Genomic DNA, 19,224 nt, shown 5'->3' with positions numbered 1-19,224 from the left:
CAGTACATTGGGGAGACTCAACAAATTCTCAAAAAAAGACTTTATCAACATCGCAGGGATAATACTAGTGGGCCTCAATCGGCAGTACATTTGCACCTAAAAGCTAGCAACCACTCATTTGACGACAATGAGGTTAAAATCTTAGCGAAAGAACATAGATGGTTTGAAAGGGGGGTAAAAGAGGCGATTCTTATAAAACAACAAAATCCTTCATTAAACCGGTCTGGTGGTGTGAGGTTCAATTTGGATCGTTCATACAATAGCCTGCTCAGGCAAAACAGGTTAGGCAACTTTCGCAATGCTGATGAGGGTCGTTATGCTGATGAGGTGATACCGGGGGGAGTGGGTGTAATAGGCCAATCGTTAGTCAGGAATGTAGGAACAATCAGTGGGGCCACAGGGGGGGGTCCCGCGCCCCCCCCAACCTGAGAGTAGGGACCTATCATAGCTGTGTCCGGCGCCACCAGGTCTGGACATTAGGGATATATAAATGGGGCCGATACGACCAGTCAGACTTTAGTTCGCTGACGAAGCCTCTTGGATAGGAGGCGAAACGTCCGAAACCTTCACTTTGTACAGATGACGGCTGAAGAAACCTTCTCATCGATGGACCACTCCTGTACGACTGAGAGCTTACACAGACATATTATTATTATTATTATTATTATTATTATTATTATTATTATTATTATTATTATTATTATTATTATTATTATAAAGCATTTAATCAGATCATTATCAATGTCAAATAAGACATTGTTCCATTTCTCTAGAAAGAGCAAAAACTATTTGCAACTATAAATTCGGATAACAATATTATCACTTTACATCCGTTCGCTGAAACGCGTATATAAAACATAAAACAAGCGTTCCAAAGTCCCTATACTTTTCACTCAACAAAGAACCTTTATTCGTATGAGGTCTCTCTTATTTTTTTTAATTTTTCACGTGTCAATCGTCTCATTGGACAATCCACCAACGTCTACGTCATCACGTTTTCTACGTCGCCCACTGTTAAGTTCCGGTGTTAGAGAGGTAAGACATTTTTTTGGGATATACTGTACTGTATATGATAATTCTGTTTTCTAAGTGCGGAAAAAGAAATTACAACTTCCAATTTTATGCTCCTTCCATACCACTCTAGGTTTTGTCACTAGGCGAGCATATTTTTTTGTGTCCATATCAGAAGTCAACGACAAAAAAGCGAATTTTTACTTCGTGCTGCAAGTTGCAACTTTTTGAAAGGAACAAAACTTGTAATTTGCAGTGACATAGACACACCTGAAAAACAAAGCTCTTTAGACATTTGTTTATTCGGCACAACTTGTATAACGCGTCAAATTGTAGAATTCACAATCACGGTTTGCTAAATAATGCAATTGCGATTGAAAACCAGCATGGGTTTTAAATAAGTTTTTACCACGTTTTTAAACACGGAAACCGAACATTTAGTGCACATGTACACGTCATATGTCAACTAAATGTCAACCAAAACTGAGTTTTTACATCTTTATGGAGACAGAAATTGAATGGGTGAAAAGGTCTTAAATTGGTAAATGAAAGATGTATTGTGCATATTGTTTCACACAACAGTTTGGTCTATTAGCTATATATAACTATACTTTTTTATCATGTCATGTTGATCGTGTCCTTGTCCTGTAAAGGCAGCTGTAAGTGCACCACTAACCATGGTGCTGAAACCCGTCATCTCCAAACTGTCTGGAAAATTAATTGTGTTGGCAAGCTCATCCCCGCGACGGCTGGAGATCCTTCGCAATGCCGTAAGCATCTGGAGGAACATTGTGCCGATTCCCAGTGTCTCGTCTCATGCCATATCTTTTGCTTCATGTTAGGGGATGCGTTTTGAGGTGGTCCCATCCTGGTTCAAAGAAACTCTTGACAAGCGACTTTTCCAGACACCTCAGCAATACGCTGTGGAGACGGCGAGGCAGAAAGCACTGGAGGTGGCAAGACGAATGCCCTGTGTGAGTTCAATCATAATAATCTTGTCACACATCTTATTTCTTAATATACATATCTTTATATCAACTACTAATTCTGCGCTAAGACTTTCTCTTTACAAATGCGTATTTAGTAATACTGTGGAACTTTTCGGACAGCAGCATTAACAGGATTCTCCCGATTATTTTATGTTTTAGAATCACCTCAAAACTCCAGACATAGTGATTGGAGCGGACACTATCGTGGTAAGTGTGTTTTTTTCAAAGTCAGTGCTATTTGACTAGTCCTCAAAGGAGGTTGGTGCTTGGTGCTCATTATTTTCCTCACCCACCATCTCATTAATCTTAATATTTTCTTATAAAGATAGAATGTATTTTTAATTTCAAATATGTTTCCACAGACTGTCGATGGCATGATTCTGGAGAAGCCCCGGGACAAACAGGATGCATATAGCATGCTCTCACGGTAAAGTTTATTGTCTATTTTGAAAAGGTAGGTGTATAGCTAAATGTATAGGTAATAATTCTCTCTTATTTTAGTTTGAGTGGTAAAGAACACAGTGTCTTCACAGGCGTTGCCATCGTGCTCTGTTATGAGAATCCAAGTAAGTGCCGTTCAGTAATGCAGCTGAGTACTTTTCTTACACGTAACCAATTTAAACTCCATCCATCTATCCGCTGTCCAAACTGCTTTATCCTCACAAGGGTCATGGTTGGGTATGAGAGCCTGTCCCAGCTGTCTTCGCGCAGTAGGCAGGGGACACCGAACCGGTTGCCAGCCTATCGCAGGGCACACAAGGACAAACAACCGTTCGCGCTCATACTCACACCTAGGGCCAATTTGAATTGTTCAATAAGCCTGCCATGCATGGTTTTTTTGAATGTGGGAGGAAACCACAGTCCCAGGAGAAAAGCCACGCAGCCCCGGCGAGAACATACAAAGCGAACCCACAACCTCCATTTACACTCTGAGAATAATAACGACAATTCCTGTGTGTCTTTTGTTAATCTGTAACACATTTGTGATATACGTACTTGAAGCGAAAGTAAGCTGGCCCCATTGAACTATTGCAATTTAAGTTTTTTGTTCCCTTGTTCTGTTAATTAGTTTGAACACAGCAAATTTAAAATCCAAACAATGTTTACAACCAGCATGCAGACATTGTGCGTGGGTCCACAAAGTTAATTCCAAAACTTCTAGGCAAATACAGGACTGGTGCTGTTATACCAAATATTTCAATGATAGTTAAAATGCAAACAAATCATGAGTTTTTATGCTAACATAGCAACATTCATCATTAAAATCACAAAGGCAAAACAATATGGATTTTACTTCATAATCACAAATCAAGCACTTTTTCAAATCACGGTTGATAAAATGTAATTACAAAAGCCAAATAAATCAAATGATTAAGGGATTGACATCATGCCCTGCTTTGCATCCTTTTTCATACTATCATTTAGCAAATGCCGAATATTGTAACCTTTGTTAACAATGTAACACAAGGCAGCAATGACGTTTACGTCCGGGTTTGTTATCAGCAGGTCTGTCGTGATAATTACTAGATTGACTTACCGTTGTATGATTTAAATTGAAACTTTTTTTCAATACTTGATGCATGCTCTTTTACAAGGGAGTTACACTTCGTCATCATCATCATTTGTGTTGCTAAATTGCTTCTGCGGTCAGTCGTCTTGTTTGCCATTGTGTGCCTTTCCACACTGTGTGGAAAGGCTTTTGAAAAACAATTCGGTTGGACTGTTCCATTTTGATGCAGATGCTTCCTGTAGGTTCAGTTTGTCAGAATTACAGTAAAGTCTCGTTATATCGATATCGGATATATCGATAGTCCCGGTTATATCGATATTTTTTCGGACTCCCTTGAATATCGATATAACGAGACTTTACTGTACTAGCGATTTTATGGGCATTTTATAACATAGAAAGACACCAAACTGGGTTCAGAACGGTCTAACTCATGGTCACACCTGAGTATACAGTAAACATTACAGGATCAACAAACTAATAAAATATGTTTCACTTATTCTCCAAATAATCCAATATACATCACAGGGTTCTATTTCAAAAACATGTCTGACATTACAGAGATGAAGGGTTCGGTTCTGGGTTTCGGCCTTCCTTTTTGTAGCTTGAATATTTTCCCCAGGTACTCTTCTCACATTCCAAAAATATGCATGACACGTTGCTTGGACAGTTCTAAATTCCCCATTGGTGTGAGTGTGAATGTGAATATTTTTTTATCTTTGAGTGCCCTGCAATTGGCTGTCAACCAGGTTATGGTGTACCCTGTCTACTGCCCGAAGAGACCTTGAGCACACGTGTGCAATCCTCGTGAGCATAAGCGGTTCCTGATCATGGATGGGTTATATTTTAAAAGGATGTACCGGATTGAATGCTTTATGCTATGATTGTATATGTAATGTAAGACCAGCTGATTGTAATACCCATGACATGCATAATAATCCACAATCTCCTTTTCTGATCTGAGATGATGAGGATTACCATATAATTGACTTCTATGAAGAAACTAAGGTGAAGTTCGCCAACCTCTCTGAGGATATGCTGTGGGAGTACATTGACAGCGGTGAACCCATGTGAGTTGGGACATGTAAACATTAAACATAGGCATGACTTTGGACTTCTGGATGGCACTGTTCTTCTCTGCTTTAACCTTCATCCTATTGATAATATTAGATACAAACAATGCCGCTCGACCTCCATTTGGACTGCATTGAGTACTTGCAAATACTTTGTATTTTCACCAAGTGAACAAGACAAGATATTTTTTATTTAGAAATATGGGGAAATATATGTCTCTTAAAAATATGAATTTCACAAGAAACAAACTCATTTCATTAGGTATACAATGGCAATTTTTTACATGTATTTGTATGCCTGATCTAGACCTGGCTTCAATTTGCAGCCAACAAAGAAAACAAATGTTACTGTTTATTCATGTGTTAATCATCAAAATAAAATAAGAATTACAGGATTATTTCCGATTATTTTGGAAAATATGTTCACAAAGGGTCCTTTTGACAGCAATAAAATAAACGTGTGCATGCGTGTGTGTGTGTGTGCTCGCGTGTGCGTGTGTGTTAGGGACAAGGCAGGCGGCTATGGCATTCAGGCACTCGGTGGGATGCTGGTGGAGTATGTGCACGGGGACTTCCTCAACGTTGTGGGTTTCCCCCTCAACCACTTCTGTAAACAGCTGGACCAAATTTACAACAAACAAGTCAGTTGCCTCTGTGACACTGCCACAACTCTGCCGCTCTCTATCCCTGCATCTACGCACACTGTACTTCCTGAACACAAGGTCAGCTTTTGCAATGTCAATCACTACATTTTTCCCACAATTTAGAAGATGTGGTCCTTTTAAAGGTGGTGAACAGCTCACCTGGACCCACTGAGGAAATACAACCAGTACAACCAGGAACTGCCAACGGTGAGCACATTAACAAAGGTGAATACAGTGAAGAGGCCAGAGAGGACCTCCAGAAAATCATTCAACTGATGGATGGATTCAAAGCCTCCAAGGTGAGAGCGATTAGTACTCTAAAATATTTTGTACATATGAATTGCCAATAGCAACATCCAAAGAGGAGGTTTGTGGATGTTGTCAAAGATGACATGAAGGTAGCTGGTGTGAGAGAAGAGGATGCACAAAACCGGGTTAGATGGAGGACACTGATTCGCTGTGGCGACCCCTGAAGGGAAAAGCCAAAAGGAAAAGAAGACTTGCCAATAGCAGTAACTGAGTGGTTGCTTCAAAAAAATCACTCGTTCTGAACCCGAACGAGACATTTGAACAAGGCTCAAATTTCCAAACACTTGGTGTGAATCAGTTTCTTTGTAAGATTGAATGGAAAACGGTTCCTGATTTATGTCTTTATTTTTAATCACAAAACAACTCTTCCAGGCACTGTTTACCGCTTCCAAGTTGGGCGTATTTGACTTGCTTCAGCGCAAACCGGCGTTGAATACAGCACAGGTGGCCCTCGAGCTGAAAACCTCCCTCAAGGGGACAGAGCGTCTGCTGGAAGCATGCCTTTCGCTAAAACTGTTAAAGAGCACAAGTTAGTCAACCATTTTCTCTTCTTATCACCTTTGTCATGGAAATGTGTTAAATGTAAACAATTGAATGTTTGTGATCGTGAGGCATTTCATGTTTTGTCAAAACTGTTAACGGCAGTTGTTAGTTACACAGCATAATTGTATAAATCATTCAGTGTATCTGCTAGTCCCACCTTAACATAATACTCACAAGGGATAAGGTATGCAATATTGACCCAACAACCTCACCTCTCTCAGATATTTTTTCACCCTTTCAGATTGTAAAACTCCGGCGTATGAGAACACAGAGATGTCCAAACGCTTCCTTCTGTCCGAGGCGCCATCCTCCTTGCTGGGCTATTTGGCGCACTGCAACGATACTGTGTGGCCTCACTTCAGCCACTTGGAGAGCGCCGTGCAGGAGGGCGTCCCCCAGCACCAAAGGGCCTCCTACAACGAGACTGGAGACTTAACCCCGGTATATTGCCCAATGATCTACTAAAATTCCTCAATTGTAAATTTCTAATGCTGTCTTGCTCACGAAGGACACAGTCTCCAGGCGCCAAGAGGAAAAGCTGAGGTTCATGAAGGCCATGCACAGTATCGCTCAAGTGTGTGGGAAAGCAGTGGCAACATCTTTTGACTTGTCTGCTTTCAAGAATGCCTGTGACCTCGGAGGTGAGAACGTGTACAGCTTTTTATCCTAAAATGGAACCCAAAGTTGAACATTTTTCTCAAGTAAAAAAAATAGTTTGACGGCTGCGATTGGCAGTCATGATGTATTTTCGTAATTGATTGGAATAAAACTCAAAAATCCACATTCTGATCTTCATTTTGTCTTCAGATGAGCAAAGAGTTTTTCCTTTAGTTATAATAAACTGCTAAGAGCCTTGAATTACAACAGGTAATATGTTGATTTTTTTAATGTAAAAACTGTATAAAAATGTTTTTTTTTTAAGAGATAGCTGAGATAAGGAAAAAAGTAAACGATAATTTAAACAAATAAGAAATTTATTAATGAAGTAAAATACAGTATTTGATTGTAAAAAGGACATTAATTAATTCAATTCATTCATTCATTCGTTCATTCACACCTTGGGACAATTCAGAGTGTTGATTGAGCCTGTCATGCTTGTTTTTGGAATGTGGGAGGACACCGGAGTACCCAGAGAAAACCCACACAGGCTTGGGGAGAACATGGCCACTCCACGCAGGAACGCCCAGTCTCTGCACTGTGAGGTCGATGTGGCACGGGACCCCCTGGCTGCCTGTAAAAGTACAATAAATATTAAGTATACCTGTAAGTAGAATAATAAAGTTAGATAACAAAAGTATATAATGTATTTAGCCATGTAGAAATGTAGACCACCCGTGTCAAGTCAGTTGAATGTCCATTTTAAATGCTTAATAAAACTACTAGTATGTATACCAGTATAATAGTGAGAAAAACAGCTCAGAGTTGAATTTCAGAGTGGATTGTATACTTGATATCCATTACAAATGCCAAAAGATGCCCTTTTAGATGTTTTGCCTTTTATGTGAGAGTGACTTGATACACTTTTAGGTGCACCAGTTTAAAATTTACAAGCTGAACAAAACATGATGACCTAGGTTTTTCTCAATGCCTCCCCAACTATATAATCACAGGGATCGTTTATTTATTTATTTGTTTGTTTGTTTGTCCGCTTTTAAATTCTAAGCATGAACTTTTTGTATAGCTAAAATTGTACAAATTTATACTCATCGACTAGAGCAATTTTACACCACAACATTTTATCACTAAGAGACCCCTGTGTGCTAATTGTCTCTGTCTTTCTTCACAAGGATGTACAGGTGCAATGGCATTTGAATTCACCAGAGCTCACCCAGAGCTGTCTGTGACAGTATTTGATTTACCAACTGTTGTTGAAATGAGTCCGTATTTCTATCCACCCTACACTCAAGACAAGGTCACGTTTGTCGCAGGTATTATTGTTAGGGGTGTGAATTTAGTGTGTTAATTGATGAATTAACTACTTTTTTTAATCACATTAATCTATACTGTATTTTTAATGTCCACCTTTTTTGTTTCTGTGGGTGGGTTACTTTTTTCTAATATCCTTACAGTATATGTTTTGACTTCCTGTGTTCGAGCTATTTAGGGTAGGGAAAAACTGTCATCCATATAGCCTGAAGCGGACATTGCGTCACTGTCATTAAATCTGGGCTTGTTTAGCATAAGATGATTGGCTCCCGTTGGTGTTAGGCCGACTAAGTAAGAAGCAGTCAGGTGAAAATGGAGGAGCATATGAGAGTTCTCAGCTTAATGAATTGACAATTTACATTCCAAAAACGATTGATAACGGTAGATTGTAGTCCCCAATTTGTAAGGTGTTAACTTACCACTCTTCTTTGCCTTTTGGCTTTTCCCTTCAGGGGTCGCCACAGCAAATCAATGTCCTCCATCTTCACACTGAAGAAGCTCAAATTTAATCCGGCAGATCAATGCAAAGTACCCAGTGGCGAGTGCAGAAAGAGTTACTGTTAGTGTTGAAAGCATTAGCAATTTAGCTAGCCATAGCAAAGCTCCTCGGTAACTAAACTCGAGGAGAACACCCCGGGTGAAGCTATGAAGTCAACACGGCACTTTAGTTTGTAATGATGGACGTTATTTATTTATTTTTTATTCCAACTAACAGCACTGTGATTTAATGGTTTGTGTTATTTTTTATAACCTGAGGCTGTTCAGTGTTGAGTACTTGCTCAGAAAAGTCTTCTGACAGTTTTTGATAGGTTAACCTAAGTCAGGGGTGCTCACACTTTTTCAGCATATGAGCTACTAATAAAAACTACCAAGTCAAAATGATCTACCCAGGACAAAAATGCAAAACATAAATATTTTCAAATGTTTTAAGGATTCTTTGTATGTACAATGTATGTTGATGTACCTTGCATAACTGAATAAGCCAATATTGCACAACACAACACATAACATAATAAATAACTATTAACATTTTTTTGTAATTACCTGAGTTTACTTTGATGACTTGCACTGAATTGAATCAGCCAGGGATGCATAGTCCGGACAGTAGCTGTTGACAGCCAGCCTCAAGCACATTTCCAAATGTTCATCATTCATGGTGGAACGGTATTTGGACTTAATGATCTTCATGTAGGAAAAGGCTGAATCACATAAATAAGTGGAGCCGAATAATGCAGTCAAGGAGGTAGCACATTTCCTCATGTTGGGGTACTTTTCCTGTGTGAGTAAGTTACAGAACTGTCCATGAGCCCTGGACTTCAGCAGTGAGAACACTCACAATCTCCGATGTCTTTCCACATTTGCTGGGTTAAATCCTCAGCCATGGCTTCACAGCGCCGTGTAACTGTATGTCTTGACAGCTGCAGAGCTTTGATTGAAGATAATATCTCTGCCTTATTTTTAAAGTCTCTGAACAAGGAGTCAGCTGCTTCAATGAGTGCTTCTTTTACCATCTTTCCGTCTTGGAAGGACTTATTGTTTTTAACGATGGCGTGACTCACCCGGAACAATGCTTCGTGGCGGCTTTTGCTTTTGAAGTATGTATGTTGAGTGAAAAATGACTGCTGTCCGGACAACTGGGATTTTAGTTCGTCCACGTTCTCTTTCTCAGCTGGCTTTTCGGCGGGAAGTGGGCTTAAAATCTGAGATAATTCGCTGACTAGCTTGTAAATTTTGCTGCGTTTAGCGCCCTTGTTTACGCATGCACGGCGACCTAAAGGTAAGAATTCAGTTGTCATCTGAATGGTTTCCCTGTATGTCAATCAAGTGACGGGACGTTTGATAGGCTGACAAATGTTTTTTTCACTGTCACGCTGCGATCGACCAGTACTACCTCCGCGATCGACCAGTAGATCGCGATCGACGTAATGAGCACCCCTGACCTAAGTACATTTTAAGGACCTCTTCTTCTTTTCCTTTCGGCTTTTCCCTTCAAGGGGTTGCCACAGCAAATCAGTGTCCTCCATCTTGAGCGGTTTGAGCCGCATGTTTGTTTTGGCCATTGCTTTTTGATGTTCGATTTTAGTTTTATTTTGTAATTCCTTAGAGATTTACAAAAACAAACCAAACAGTGATATTCCCTCTCGTGGAGGAAAATACAATTTGCAGGTGAGACTTGGGATTCATCTCAAACACAGCAGAAAATAAATAGTGACGACTGCATCAGTCCAAGTCTTTTGAAAAACAATAAAAAATGTTTATAATGCCACCCTTTTTAATCTGCCTTAATAATGTAATGAAGTGAAAATGAACATAGGTTTTCGTAACATTTATTAGATGAGATTAAAATATAGATGCATTATATAAATGAAGTAGTTAATTGCTTTCTTCTCTGTCTTTTTTAATTGCTTCACAGCATTAATTGTTATTGCTGTTATTATGTAGTACATATATCAAACAGCACAATCTTGAATGCTCAAGATGCTTTGTGCTTGTGAAACCAACAGGAGACTTCTTCAAAGATGCCTTACCCAAAGCGGACTTGTACATCCTTTCGAGAATTCTTCATGACTGGTCTGATGAGAAAGTGCACTTCTTGCTTGGCAAAATCGCAGATGCATGCACACCAGGTACATTTCAATCAGCATGTTGTATGTACATGCACACTTTGTCAAGCGAAAACTTCAATGAAGTTACGACATAGTAAGAAACATAAATGAAAATAGAATACAATGATTTGAAAATCATGGTCACCCTGTATTGAATTGAATACACTACCAAGACTAAGTAGTTCATGTTTAAAGTGCTAAACATCGTTTTTGGGAGAAAAAAAAATACTTCGAATTTTGTGTTTGCAACATGTTACAACATAGCTGTCATGTAGACCAGTGGTCCCCAACCTTTTTTTGCGCCACAGACTGGTTTTATGTCAGACAATATTTTCACGGACCGGCAGATAAATACAACAAAATTAATTTTTTGTTTTTTACTCATTTTGCTTGTTTACGGTGGGCTAATTTTAGCGGTATGTATCACGTGACCTAGACAAACGTTTTGACATGCGTCAAGAGCAAGTCATAGACGGATGTAATCTGGTAATTTTTAATTTTATGTAAATTATTTATTCTTTCTGCGCGGCCCGGTACCAAATGACCCACGGACCGATACGGTCCGGAGGTTGGGGACCTCTCATGTAGACGATACTTATCATGTGTTGTCCTTGAGAGTTTTGAAAGGCGCTTAGAAATTACATTTATTATTATTATTATTATTATTATTATTAAGCATTTTCCTTTCTCCATTAGGCTGCCATTGTTTTCAAGCGATTGTGACGTTTGCTGGCTTGCGATGACAGATATGTTGAGTGAGAATGATTAAGGCATCCAGACTGCAGTCACAACTGATACATGTGTATGTGCAAGTGTGAAACGGTTTTACTGCTGGGTTTTGGGGAGAGAAAAAAAAACAGTGCAGTACATGATCTAGCCATTTTTTTGTTTTTGGGCTTGATTTCCTTATTCTCACTGTTGGTGCCAAAAATTATCGTTTCGGTGAATCCCTTGTTATCAGATTTCATTGCTTAAAATTAACCTTTGGAATGTAAGGATTCATGTAAAAAAATGCATGTTAGCTCATGTTGTCATCATGCTGGCAGGTTGCGGCCTGCTTCTGAGCGAGATCTTTTTGGACGAGGGTCGGACAGGGCCAAGTCGCGGGCTGCTCCAGGCCCTCAGCATGAGCGAAGGCAGACAGAGGACCACTGACGAATACGCTCTGCTTTTGAAGAGCCACACCTTTGTTGTCACTGGTATCAAACAAACGGAAAACCTGCTGGATGCAATGATCTGCGTCAAAGTCTAACAACTCTCCACCACCCTTCAGGTGTGTATAACTTGACCACAAACTACCCCAAAATGAATTCTCACTGAGGGTTTCCACATTTGGATGTCATGTACCATTAAAGATCATTAAATATTGTTTCCACACATCTAATATACCAAACCTTTAGGATATTTAATTGCACTGGTCGACAGGCAATTTGAATCAGCGTTTGCTTCATATGTCCCTCAATGTGTTTTTGATGCTGATTTAAAAAGGTCTGACTTGCTTCACTAATTCATAAACTTAATCAACATTTGTTGACCTGTGTTAGCAATTAACCCTCTTATGTACAGTAGCACATTTAGACCATATTTAATCGCAATTTGAATTCACAGTACTGTGATTATAACTATTTTATGGTTCATGCGCCTCTACTGTACCATGTTAATTGCAATTGTAATGCTCCAGTACCTCTAAGGGTCCACATTTTTATCATGTTAAACAGTTCACACACATCTGATGGTTTTCAGATCTACAGTTGAATCTATTGCATTCTGAACATTAGATGGTCCTTGCACCTACAATCTAACCTTCAAGACCACAGTTAAGTCTGTGCTCTTCTAATGTACCAAATGTTGATCTTATTTGATGTTGTGCGAATGTTCAGATATCTTGTGTTGAATTCAGATTTGAAAGAGGCCAGATACTGGACTGGGAATTGTGATTTTTAAACACATCAAATTGAACATTTGTCTCTTGAAGCATGTAGTTCAAAACATCAAGTCTGTCTTTTAAAAAGCAAACCATGACAGCATTATTCCACGTCGGGACCGTGCATTTGACAATTATTTTCAGGAGATGTTTGTTGTATTTTGAACATTTGATGCAGACTATGCTTTTGTCATTACTGAGACCATGTTGGATGTGCGGTCCACCTGCTCGACTTTGCAGTCTTTGAACACGCTGGTCAACACCAAAAGCCTGGGGAAAATGCCAATTTCTTCAGAAACATATATGTGGTTCACCCAGGGCACTTATTGGTTGTCATTAAAATGTGAGAAAAATGAAAGAATGTCTCTTCATTCACTTTGGATGAACCTACTTTGCTTTCATTTCATACTTTGTGAGAGAAAAATCTATGTCAGCCTATGGAAATCTGGATTTTATCATGCATTCAAACACGGGGAAATCAAAAGATCAGTCTTTTGAAAATGTTTTAAGCCACATGCGGCCTTTGACATCCATCTCTCGGCACACATCTTCATCTAGAACAGTCTTCCAAACTTCCAAAAACCCACGCACACACCACCAGCAACATCACCGAGTGAAATATAGTGCTAATCCCTTTCTTCCATGCCAACAAATCAATCAATAGATTGTTTCAATCATTTGCTGATATTATAATGTATATCATAGATTCACTGTCATTGTTTTTGAAGTAATTTATTTTTGAGCTGTACATTTAGATTTTCAAGGAATGCTTATGTTAAACATGTTGCATTTTCTGAAATTAATCCATTTGAAAAGCAGTTTAATAATGGATTGTCATTACCTGTTTCTGCCTCTGCCCACAGTCAGCATGGACAGTCTGACTGACACCCAGTGAGGATGAGAGGTAGAATGGATGGATAGATAACATTTTACCACACTAACAACTGCCCAATTACATGTACAGTGAGACCTCAACTTACGAACTTAATTGGTTCCCAGACAGTGTGTAAGGTGAAAAGTGTGTATCTAAAAAAAAAAAAATTCCAATAAGAAACCATTAAAATGGGAATAATCCGTTCCCGGGTTTCCATAAAATATATTTTTCAACTAAATTAGCCTTAAAACTACACACAAAATACCTTATTCTATGTATAATAAATGTGCTATTGTATTGTAATGAAAGAAATACACTGCATTGTATCATAACGTCACTTTATTTACATTTGTGATGGTCATTTATCGCTTGATGGAATGCCGTTGGAGGTCGAAGGTCAAAGGGAATTGCTGTTTGGAAAGAGAGGCCCATTACATGACGACTGTAATTAAAAAAATGTAAAATAAAGTTTGATTTACCTTTTTGATTGTCGTTGATGGCATACGGAAGGAGAGTCCCCTTCCTTAAGGACTGCTGGTAACTTAACCTCTGGTGCTGTTCGGTCGTGTGCTTCCGCCGAAGATCACTCCGCCAGCCGTGGTGGGTGTGCATTGTGAAAATAGTGCTTATTATAAGGTTTAATTTTCATAAATTTGACGTTTGTAAGACAAAAAGTTTGTAAGTTGAGGTGTTTGTAAGTTGAGGTCTCACTGTATTTTTTTTCCAAATTCAGGTTTTTAAAGGAAATGACTCGCCATAGTCCAATGTGTGCATTGCAAAAATGCTGATCGATCTCAGACACAAAATGAACAATTGGCTAAAATCATCCCTATTTGTAATATTGCTCACTCTGTGTGAACGCAGTTTGAAATTGGACTAAAATATGAGGGGTTAACTAATGTCATTTTTTCCCCTATTTTGCAACACCTGTAATGGAAGCGTGAGAGGAAAGTCCTAGACCGAAGAGTTTAGGAGATGATCACAAGCCACTTCAGTGATACCACAATCCTTATGGGAAGGGGCGCTTTGGTTGAATTTTTAAGGGTCTAACTGTGAAACGCTATGTGCGACAGAGATGACTATGCTCGTCACCCTCAACACAGCATTCCCACTGTGAAACATGATGGTGGCAACATCATCAGCAATGACAAGAAAGCCGGTCAGAGATGATGGGCAAGCTGAATAAAGCCATACAACAAACACAAAGCAACCATAAGAGAAAACCCGTTGACTGAAAAACTGTGATTTTATCTTCCAGTAAGACAATCATGATCAACAGTAAGTGACAGGAACTTGTATGGTGTATCAAAACCCGGTTCTTAAAGGCAGGTATCCTGGCTTGATGTGCAAAGCTGTGAGAGACCACCCAAAAATCCAATAGGAAAAATATTGTTTGGTAGTGGCAAAAAGTTCATGGACTTTGTCAGAACACTGTAAACCAGGGGTACCCATTATGTTGATTGCAGTCGACCGTTAGATGAGGACTGGTCCTAAATCGTCCGTGTAGGTGTGTACAGTGTACATGTTCATGGTTTACAGTTTATATCACATTTTCCAATAAAATGGCCGTCAACTACAATGTACAATAGTTTGGACATTTGATGAAAAACAATGAACATGAAATACATTTTAAACATGTCGATTACAAACACGAGTACAGTGATCCCCGGCAACCCCGTGATTAACTAATCGCAGTTTGTTTGATTTTTATTCAGGGAAAAAAGCGTTCATAATAAAAAAAAGCCAAATGACTCAGAAGTTTTGTTTTGAATTGGTCTTTATTAGATATCTCATGGTATACAGCCATGTGGATTGGCTGTGCATCTTCTTATCACGTGGGTTATTATTATATTGCTCTACTTAGCGGTCATCTATCACAGTTGGTCCTGGGCCCCATCAATCGCGAAAAACAAGGGATTACCGTACAGTATTGTGTCTTTGTGCATGCTAGGTAGGCATATATTTTTTGTTACTGTACACTGTACCGTTGTCATCCTATCAGTCTCACTTTCACAAAAAAAAAATGTAAAAATAAACAAAGCAGATAAAACTTTCACCTATGGTGGCGCGTGGACCGCGTCACGGGAAGTTGTGAGCGCTCAGCAGTCTGCAGTTGCAGCTTGTTATCCGAGCTGTTGTGCTAAATTATTTATCATTATCGTGTGTGATATGTAATTATATGTTCTTCCCGGGCATGCATGGGTTTTTTTCCGGGTCCTCCGGTTTCCTACCACATTCCAAATACAGTACATGCTGATTGAACACTCAGGGTGTCCCCCGCCTAGTGCCCGAAAACGGCTGGGATAGGCTCCAGCACCTACCGTGGAATAAGCGGTACGGATAATGAAACAATTCAGTCTGTTTTCATGTAAATTTCAACCCGGGCACGGGCAAAGAAGAGGACTCTACAGGGCCAGGGAAAGGACTTTTGAGGGCTAAGTGGGAGCTAAGATTGTTAACAAGCTGCAAAGTGCGTTGCTTGAGTCCATGTCAAGCTGTTGCGCATCATGGCTTGCGTGTATATGTAATTGCACGGTAACTGGTCGATTGTTGGTTGATCAAAAAGTTGATATTTGGTCCAAAATGTTTGTGCTTCTGTACATGTTCTGTGATGGCCACAGTTCTACCCCATATTCATTTTTTCATGTTCGTGTTACTTTTGGCTCTTTTCTTGACAGTTGCTGACTACACCCTGGGTTGGTGACAGCCAGTCTCAAATGAGTACTAAATTACTAAACATGGCGATGTGAAGGAAACGACCCACGCCAGCTGCACAACTGTGAATGGTTTATGAATCATTACACTCTTTAAAATTTAAAACACTGATGTTATGCTATCGTGGCGGTCGTCATACTTGTCTTAACTTTGAAGGTCTTCATATTTGTGTACAATCACACACGACATCCAAGACTCCCAAATGAAAACCATTCAAGTCAATTACAGTTAACACAGAAAGGCCGGGAGTTCTTGACATAAATAGCTCAAACATCCGCGGTAGTGATCCGGCGGCGTTCAATGTGGGCCATACTGTACATGTCGCTTTGTTGGATAAGGCCTCAGTTGTTTTGTCCAAGTGACAGACAAGCGGCACCTGAAAGCCATCACCATTCTTCTGATTGGTGCTTTGATATCAAAGCCAGTCACCTGAGGCCTTTTGCCGTTGGTCCATTGCAATTGTGCCAAAAACGGTCCCAGATGTTCCCGGACCTGCCCTTTTTTGAGTGTTTGTGTTTGCCGCTTGAGCGACGGCCAGTAAAAACATCCACTGTGTACTTAGATAACACTCAACAAAAGCTCTTTTAATACTTGCGGTTCCAAACGCACGAGTGGGACAAATGTAGCAATTGTTGAACGTGACTGAGTAAATGTGATTCCTAGTGTAGCCCATAGAGGGCAATATTAGCCAACATTTTAGTCGCTTCATATCAAATGAAATTTCACGTAAGTGGCCAACGGGGGTCACTATTGGGTAACATAATGGCAGTACAGTACAGTATATAGTTTAGTCTCCCACATATAGCAGCAAAGAGATCTTATTCAAGCCTGCCATTTCACAAATTGGGGAATTCGAATTGGCCGACCTTCCTGGAGTGCCACTTTGTTTGTGGCACTCCATCTTCACTCCATGATTCTGAAATCTCAACTCAACTGTATTTATAGAGCACTTTCAAACAGTCAATGCTACATACAAAGTGCTGTACATGGAGAAACTATCATCTACAAGCAATAAATCATTATCTATATACGTATATCCATAATCCCAAATCATGGTAAACTAGTTGAAGACTAGTTCAACTTAATGTTAGTGTGACTGTCCACCAGGAGCCAACTTTGGTTAACCAGTCATCCAAAGGGTTAGAGGTCATGGCAAAAAAACATCAGGGCCAATTCTGCAAACAATTCAGTCACGTAACAAATGTGACCTTGGCTGCAGCCACACACTCCAAAAACAGCATTTACAATATAACATGTTTATTTTACATTTTGAAGTTCATACTTTTGGACACCTGTTTCAAAATGGCTGTTTATCCAAGTGTTTGGCCCACGTCTCATATCAACCAATGTGTAAATTGTTCAAAGCAAGTTGTGCTACATTGATTTGTTTAAAGATGGGGGTGGGGGGGCGTGATAACCTCAAGGCATGTAGCACTCAGAAATAAAAATGCAGCCTCTCTCTGCTCTGCGCTGTTTGGGTTGACATCATCCTATGAACATGGAGGCCTCTAATGAGAATGAGGTGGTTGCGTGATTTCTTCTTTTCCTCTATTGTTTTAGGATGCGTAAAAATGGGTTTGTCCCTTACTATAAGTCCGTATGCAAAGCAAAGAGTAAAACAATGCATTGGATATTCGGCCCTGCAAGTATAGATTGCGGCGGTCATACATGGGACAGAGCTGCTCCTCCAGTTGTATGACGTAGGAGGCGTCAAGTGGTTGCAGACGGGACTTTGATCCCATCTGCCAACAATTCTTTGTTGTTATTTTTGGGATTTCTCCTGGGTGCGCCGTGAAAGAGCAGTCGACAAGACAATTCAGCACACTCCCATGCATCAACGTGCAAACTTGAACCTCTCCATGTACAATACCATGCTTGCTGTCATGTCAATCCACTGGATTTGGGGATTGATGAGGCGTTTTATTGTCATTACGCAAAGCAGCATGTAAAATTGTGGCTGGATTTGTTTTGTCCAGATATATTTTACTATTCGCACATTTAGATTCATTGTGGACGTGAAAATGTGTGTATCTATAATTTCAAATAAACACGATCAAGTAAATATGTATTTTGATGTAAAGGTGTACTAGATGACGACATGGTGACAAATTACATTAAAACTTCAGTGATCCAAAAACAGAATTCAATGAGATTGTTGCATTTATGAATTTTACAAAGATCAACCACACTTACATTACTTTTATAAATGTGTCCAAAGTTGTGTAGATGAGACATTTGTAAATTTGCCCAGTTTCATCAAGGCAATTTCAAAACACAAAAGTCGTCAGACGTCAAATATATGTATCCAATGGTCGAAACACACAGATGAGCAAATTTGAATTAAAAAAGTTAATGCACAAAGGCCCGTCAATGTTAACATTCATAAACATGAAAATGTGCACAGACTTATACACAAATTAACAATCTGTATGCAATGTTTCCATGTTAAAATTAAAAATATAGGTGTATAAGGCGCACCAGAGTATAAGGCGCACCCCAAATGAATGGTGTATTTTCAACCTTTTTCCATATACAGTAAAGTTATATATATATAATTATATATTATATATATCGTTATATCGATATCGGATATATCGATATCGGATATATCAATAGTCCCGGTTATATCGATACTATTTCTATGCACGCACGGAGAAAATTACATGCAAACAGGGTCGGATATATCGATAGTCCCGGTTATATCGATATTTTTTCGGACTCCCTTGAATATCGATATAACGAGACTTTACTGTATAAGGTGCACCGGACTACAAGGCGCACCATCAATAAATGAAAAAGGTTTTCAAAATATAATATGTCAATATATTAAAGTTTTCGACGGCCTGGTAGTCGAGTGGTTAGCACGCCAGCTTCACAGTGCAGAGGTCGTGAGTTAAAGATCTGGGCTGGCCTCCCTGTGTGGAGTTTGCATGTTCTCCCTGCCACGCATGGCTTTTCTCCGGGTCCTCTGGTTTCCTCCCACATTCCAAAAACATGCGTGGCAGGCAGGTTGGACACTCAAAATTGTCCCGAGGTGTGAGTGTGAGAGCGAAGGGATGTTTGTCTCTGTGTGCCCTGCGATATGCTGGCAACCGATTCAGGG

General features: G+C 39.6%; 1 protein-coding gene across 4 annotated transcripts; it reads left to right on the top strand.

Annotated features, from left to right (window-relative positions):
• Positions 1-1,016: 1,016 nt before the first annotated feature.
• asmtl (acetylserotonin O-methyltransferase like) lies at positions 1,017-18,218 on the top strand. 4 transcript variants are annotated; one of them, XM_089002807.1, is made up of 16 exons: positions 1,017-1,035; positions 1,665-1,781; positions 1,854-1,985; positions 2,160-2,207; positions 2,363-2,427; positions 2,502-2,566; positions 4,472-4,577; positions 5,086-5,302; positions 5,368-5,523; positions 5,906-6,062; positions 6,318-6,517; positions 6,585-6,717; positions 7,864-8,004; positions 10,507-10,629; positions 11,655-11,881; positions 16,085-18,218. In XM_089002807.1, exons 2-15 carry the CDS (start codon positions 1,689-1,691, stop codon positions 11,858-11,860), a joined length of 1,842 nt encoding a protein of 613 aa, XP_088858933.1. In that variant the 5' UTR covers positions 1,017-1,035; positions 1,665-1,688; the 3' UTR covers positions 11,861-11,881; positions 16,085-18,218. The 4 variants fall into 4 exon arrangements, with proteins under 4 accessions (XP_088858933.1, XP_088858934.1, XP_088858932.1 ...); XM_089002808.1 differs by lacking the exon at positions 16,085-18,218 and having other exon boundaries at positions 5,086-5,221; positions 11,655-13,866; XM_089002806.1 differs by lacking the exon at positions 16,085-18,218 and having other exon boundaries at positions 11,655-13,859.
• Positions 18,219-19,224: the final 1,006 nt, after the last annotated feature.

This window comes from Hippocampus bargibanti, linkage group LG08 (genome assembly GCF_051943395.1).
Source record: "Hippocampus bargibanti isolate YZ-2025 linkage group LG08, ASM5194339v1, whole genome shotgun sequence".
NCBI classification, from domain to species: Eukaryota; Metazoa; Chordata; class Actinopteri; order Syngnathiformes; family Syngnathidae; genus Hippocampus; species Hippocampus bargibanti.
The sequence above is the reverse complement of the archived record's forward strand: the minus strand, read 5'-3'. Positions and strand labels throughout refer to the sequence as shown.

What these genes read in the sequence shown, in the direction of transcription:
- asmtl (XM_089002807.1), top strand. Translation starts at nt 1,689, where the DNA reads ATGGTGCTGAAACCCGTCATCTCCAAACTGTCTGGAAAATTAATTGTG. An exon ending in TGGAGATCCTTCGCAATGCC is followed by an intron (nt 1,782 to 1,853) that starts GTAAGCATCTGG and finishes GCTTCATGTTAG; the next exon opens with GGGATGCGTTTTGAGGTGGT. An exon ending in CAAGGTCACGTTTGTCGCAG is followed by an intron (nt 8,005 to 10,506) that starts GTATTATTGTTA and finishes TGAAACCAACAG; the next exon opens with GAGACTTCTTCAAAGATGCC.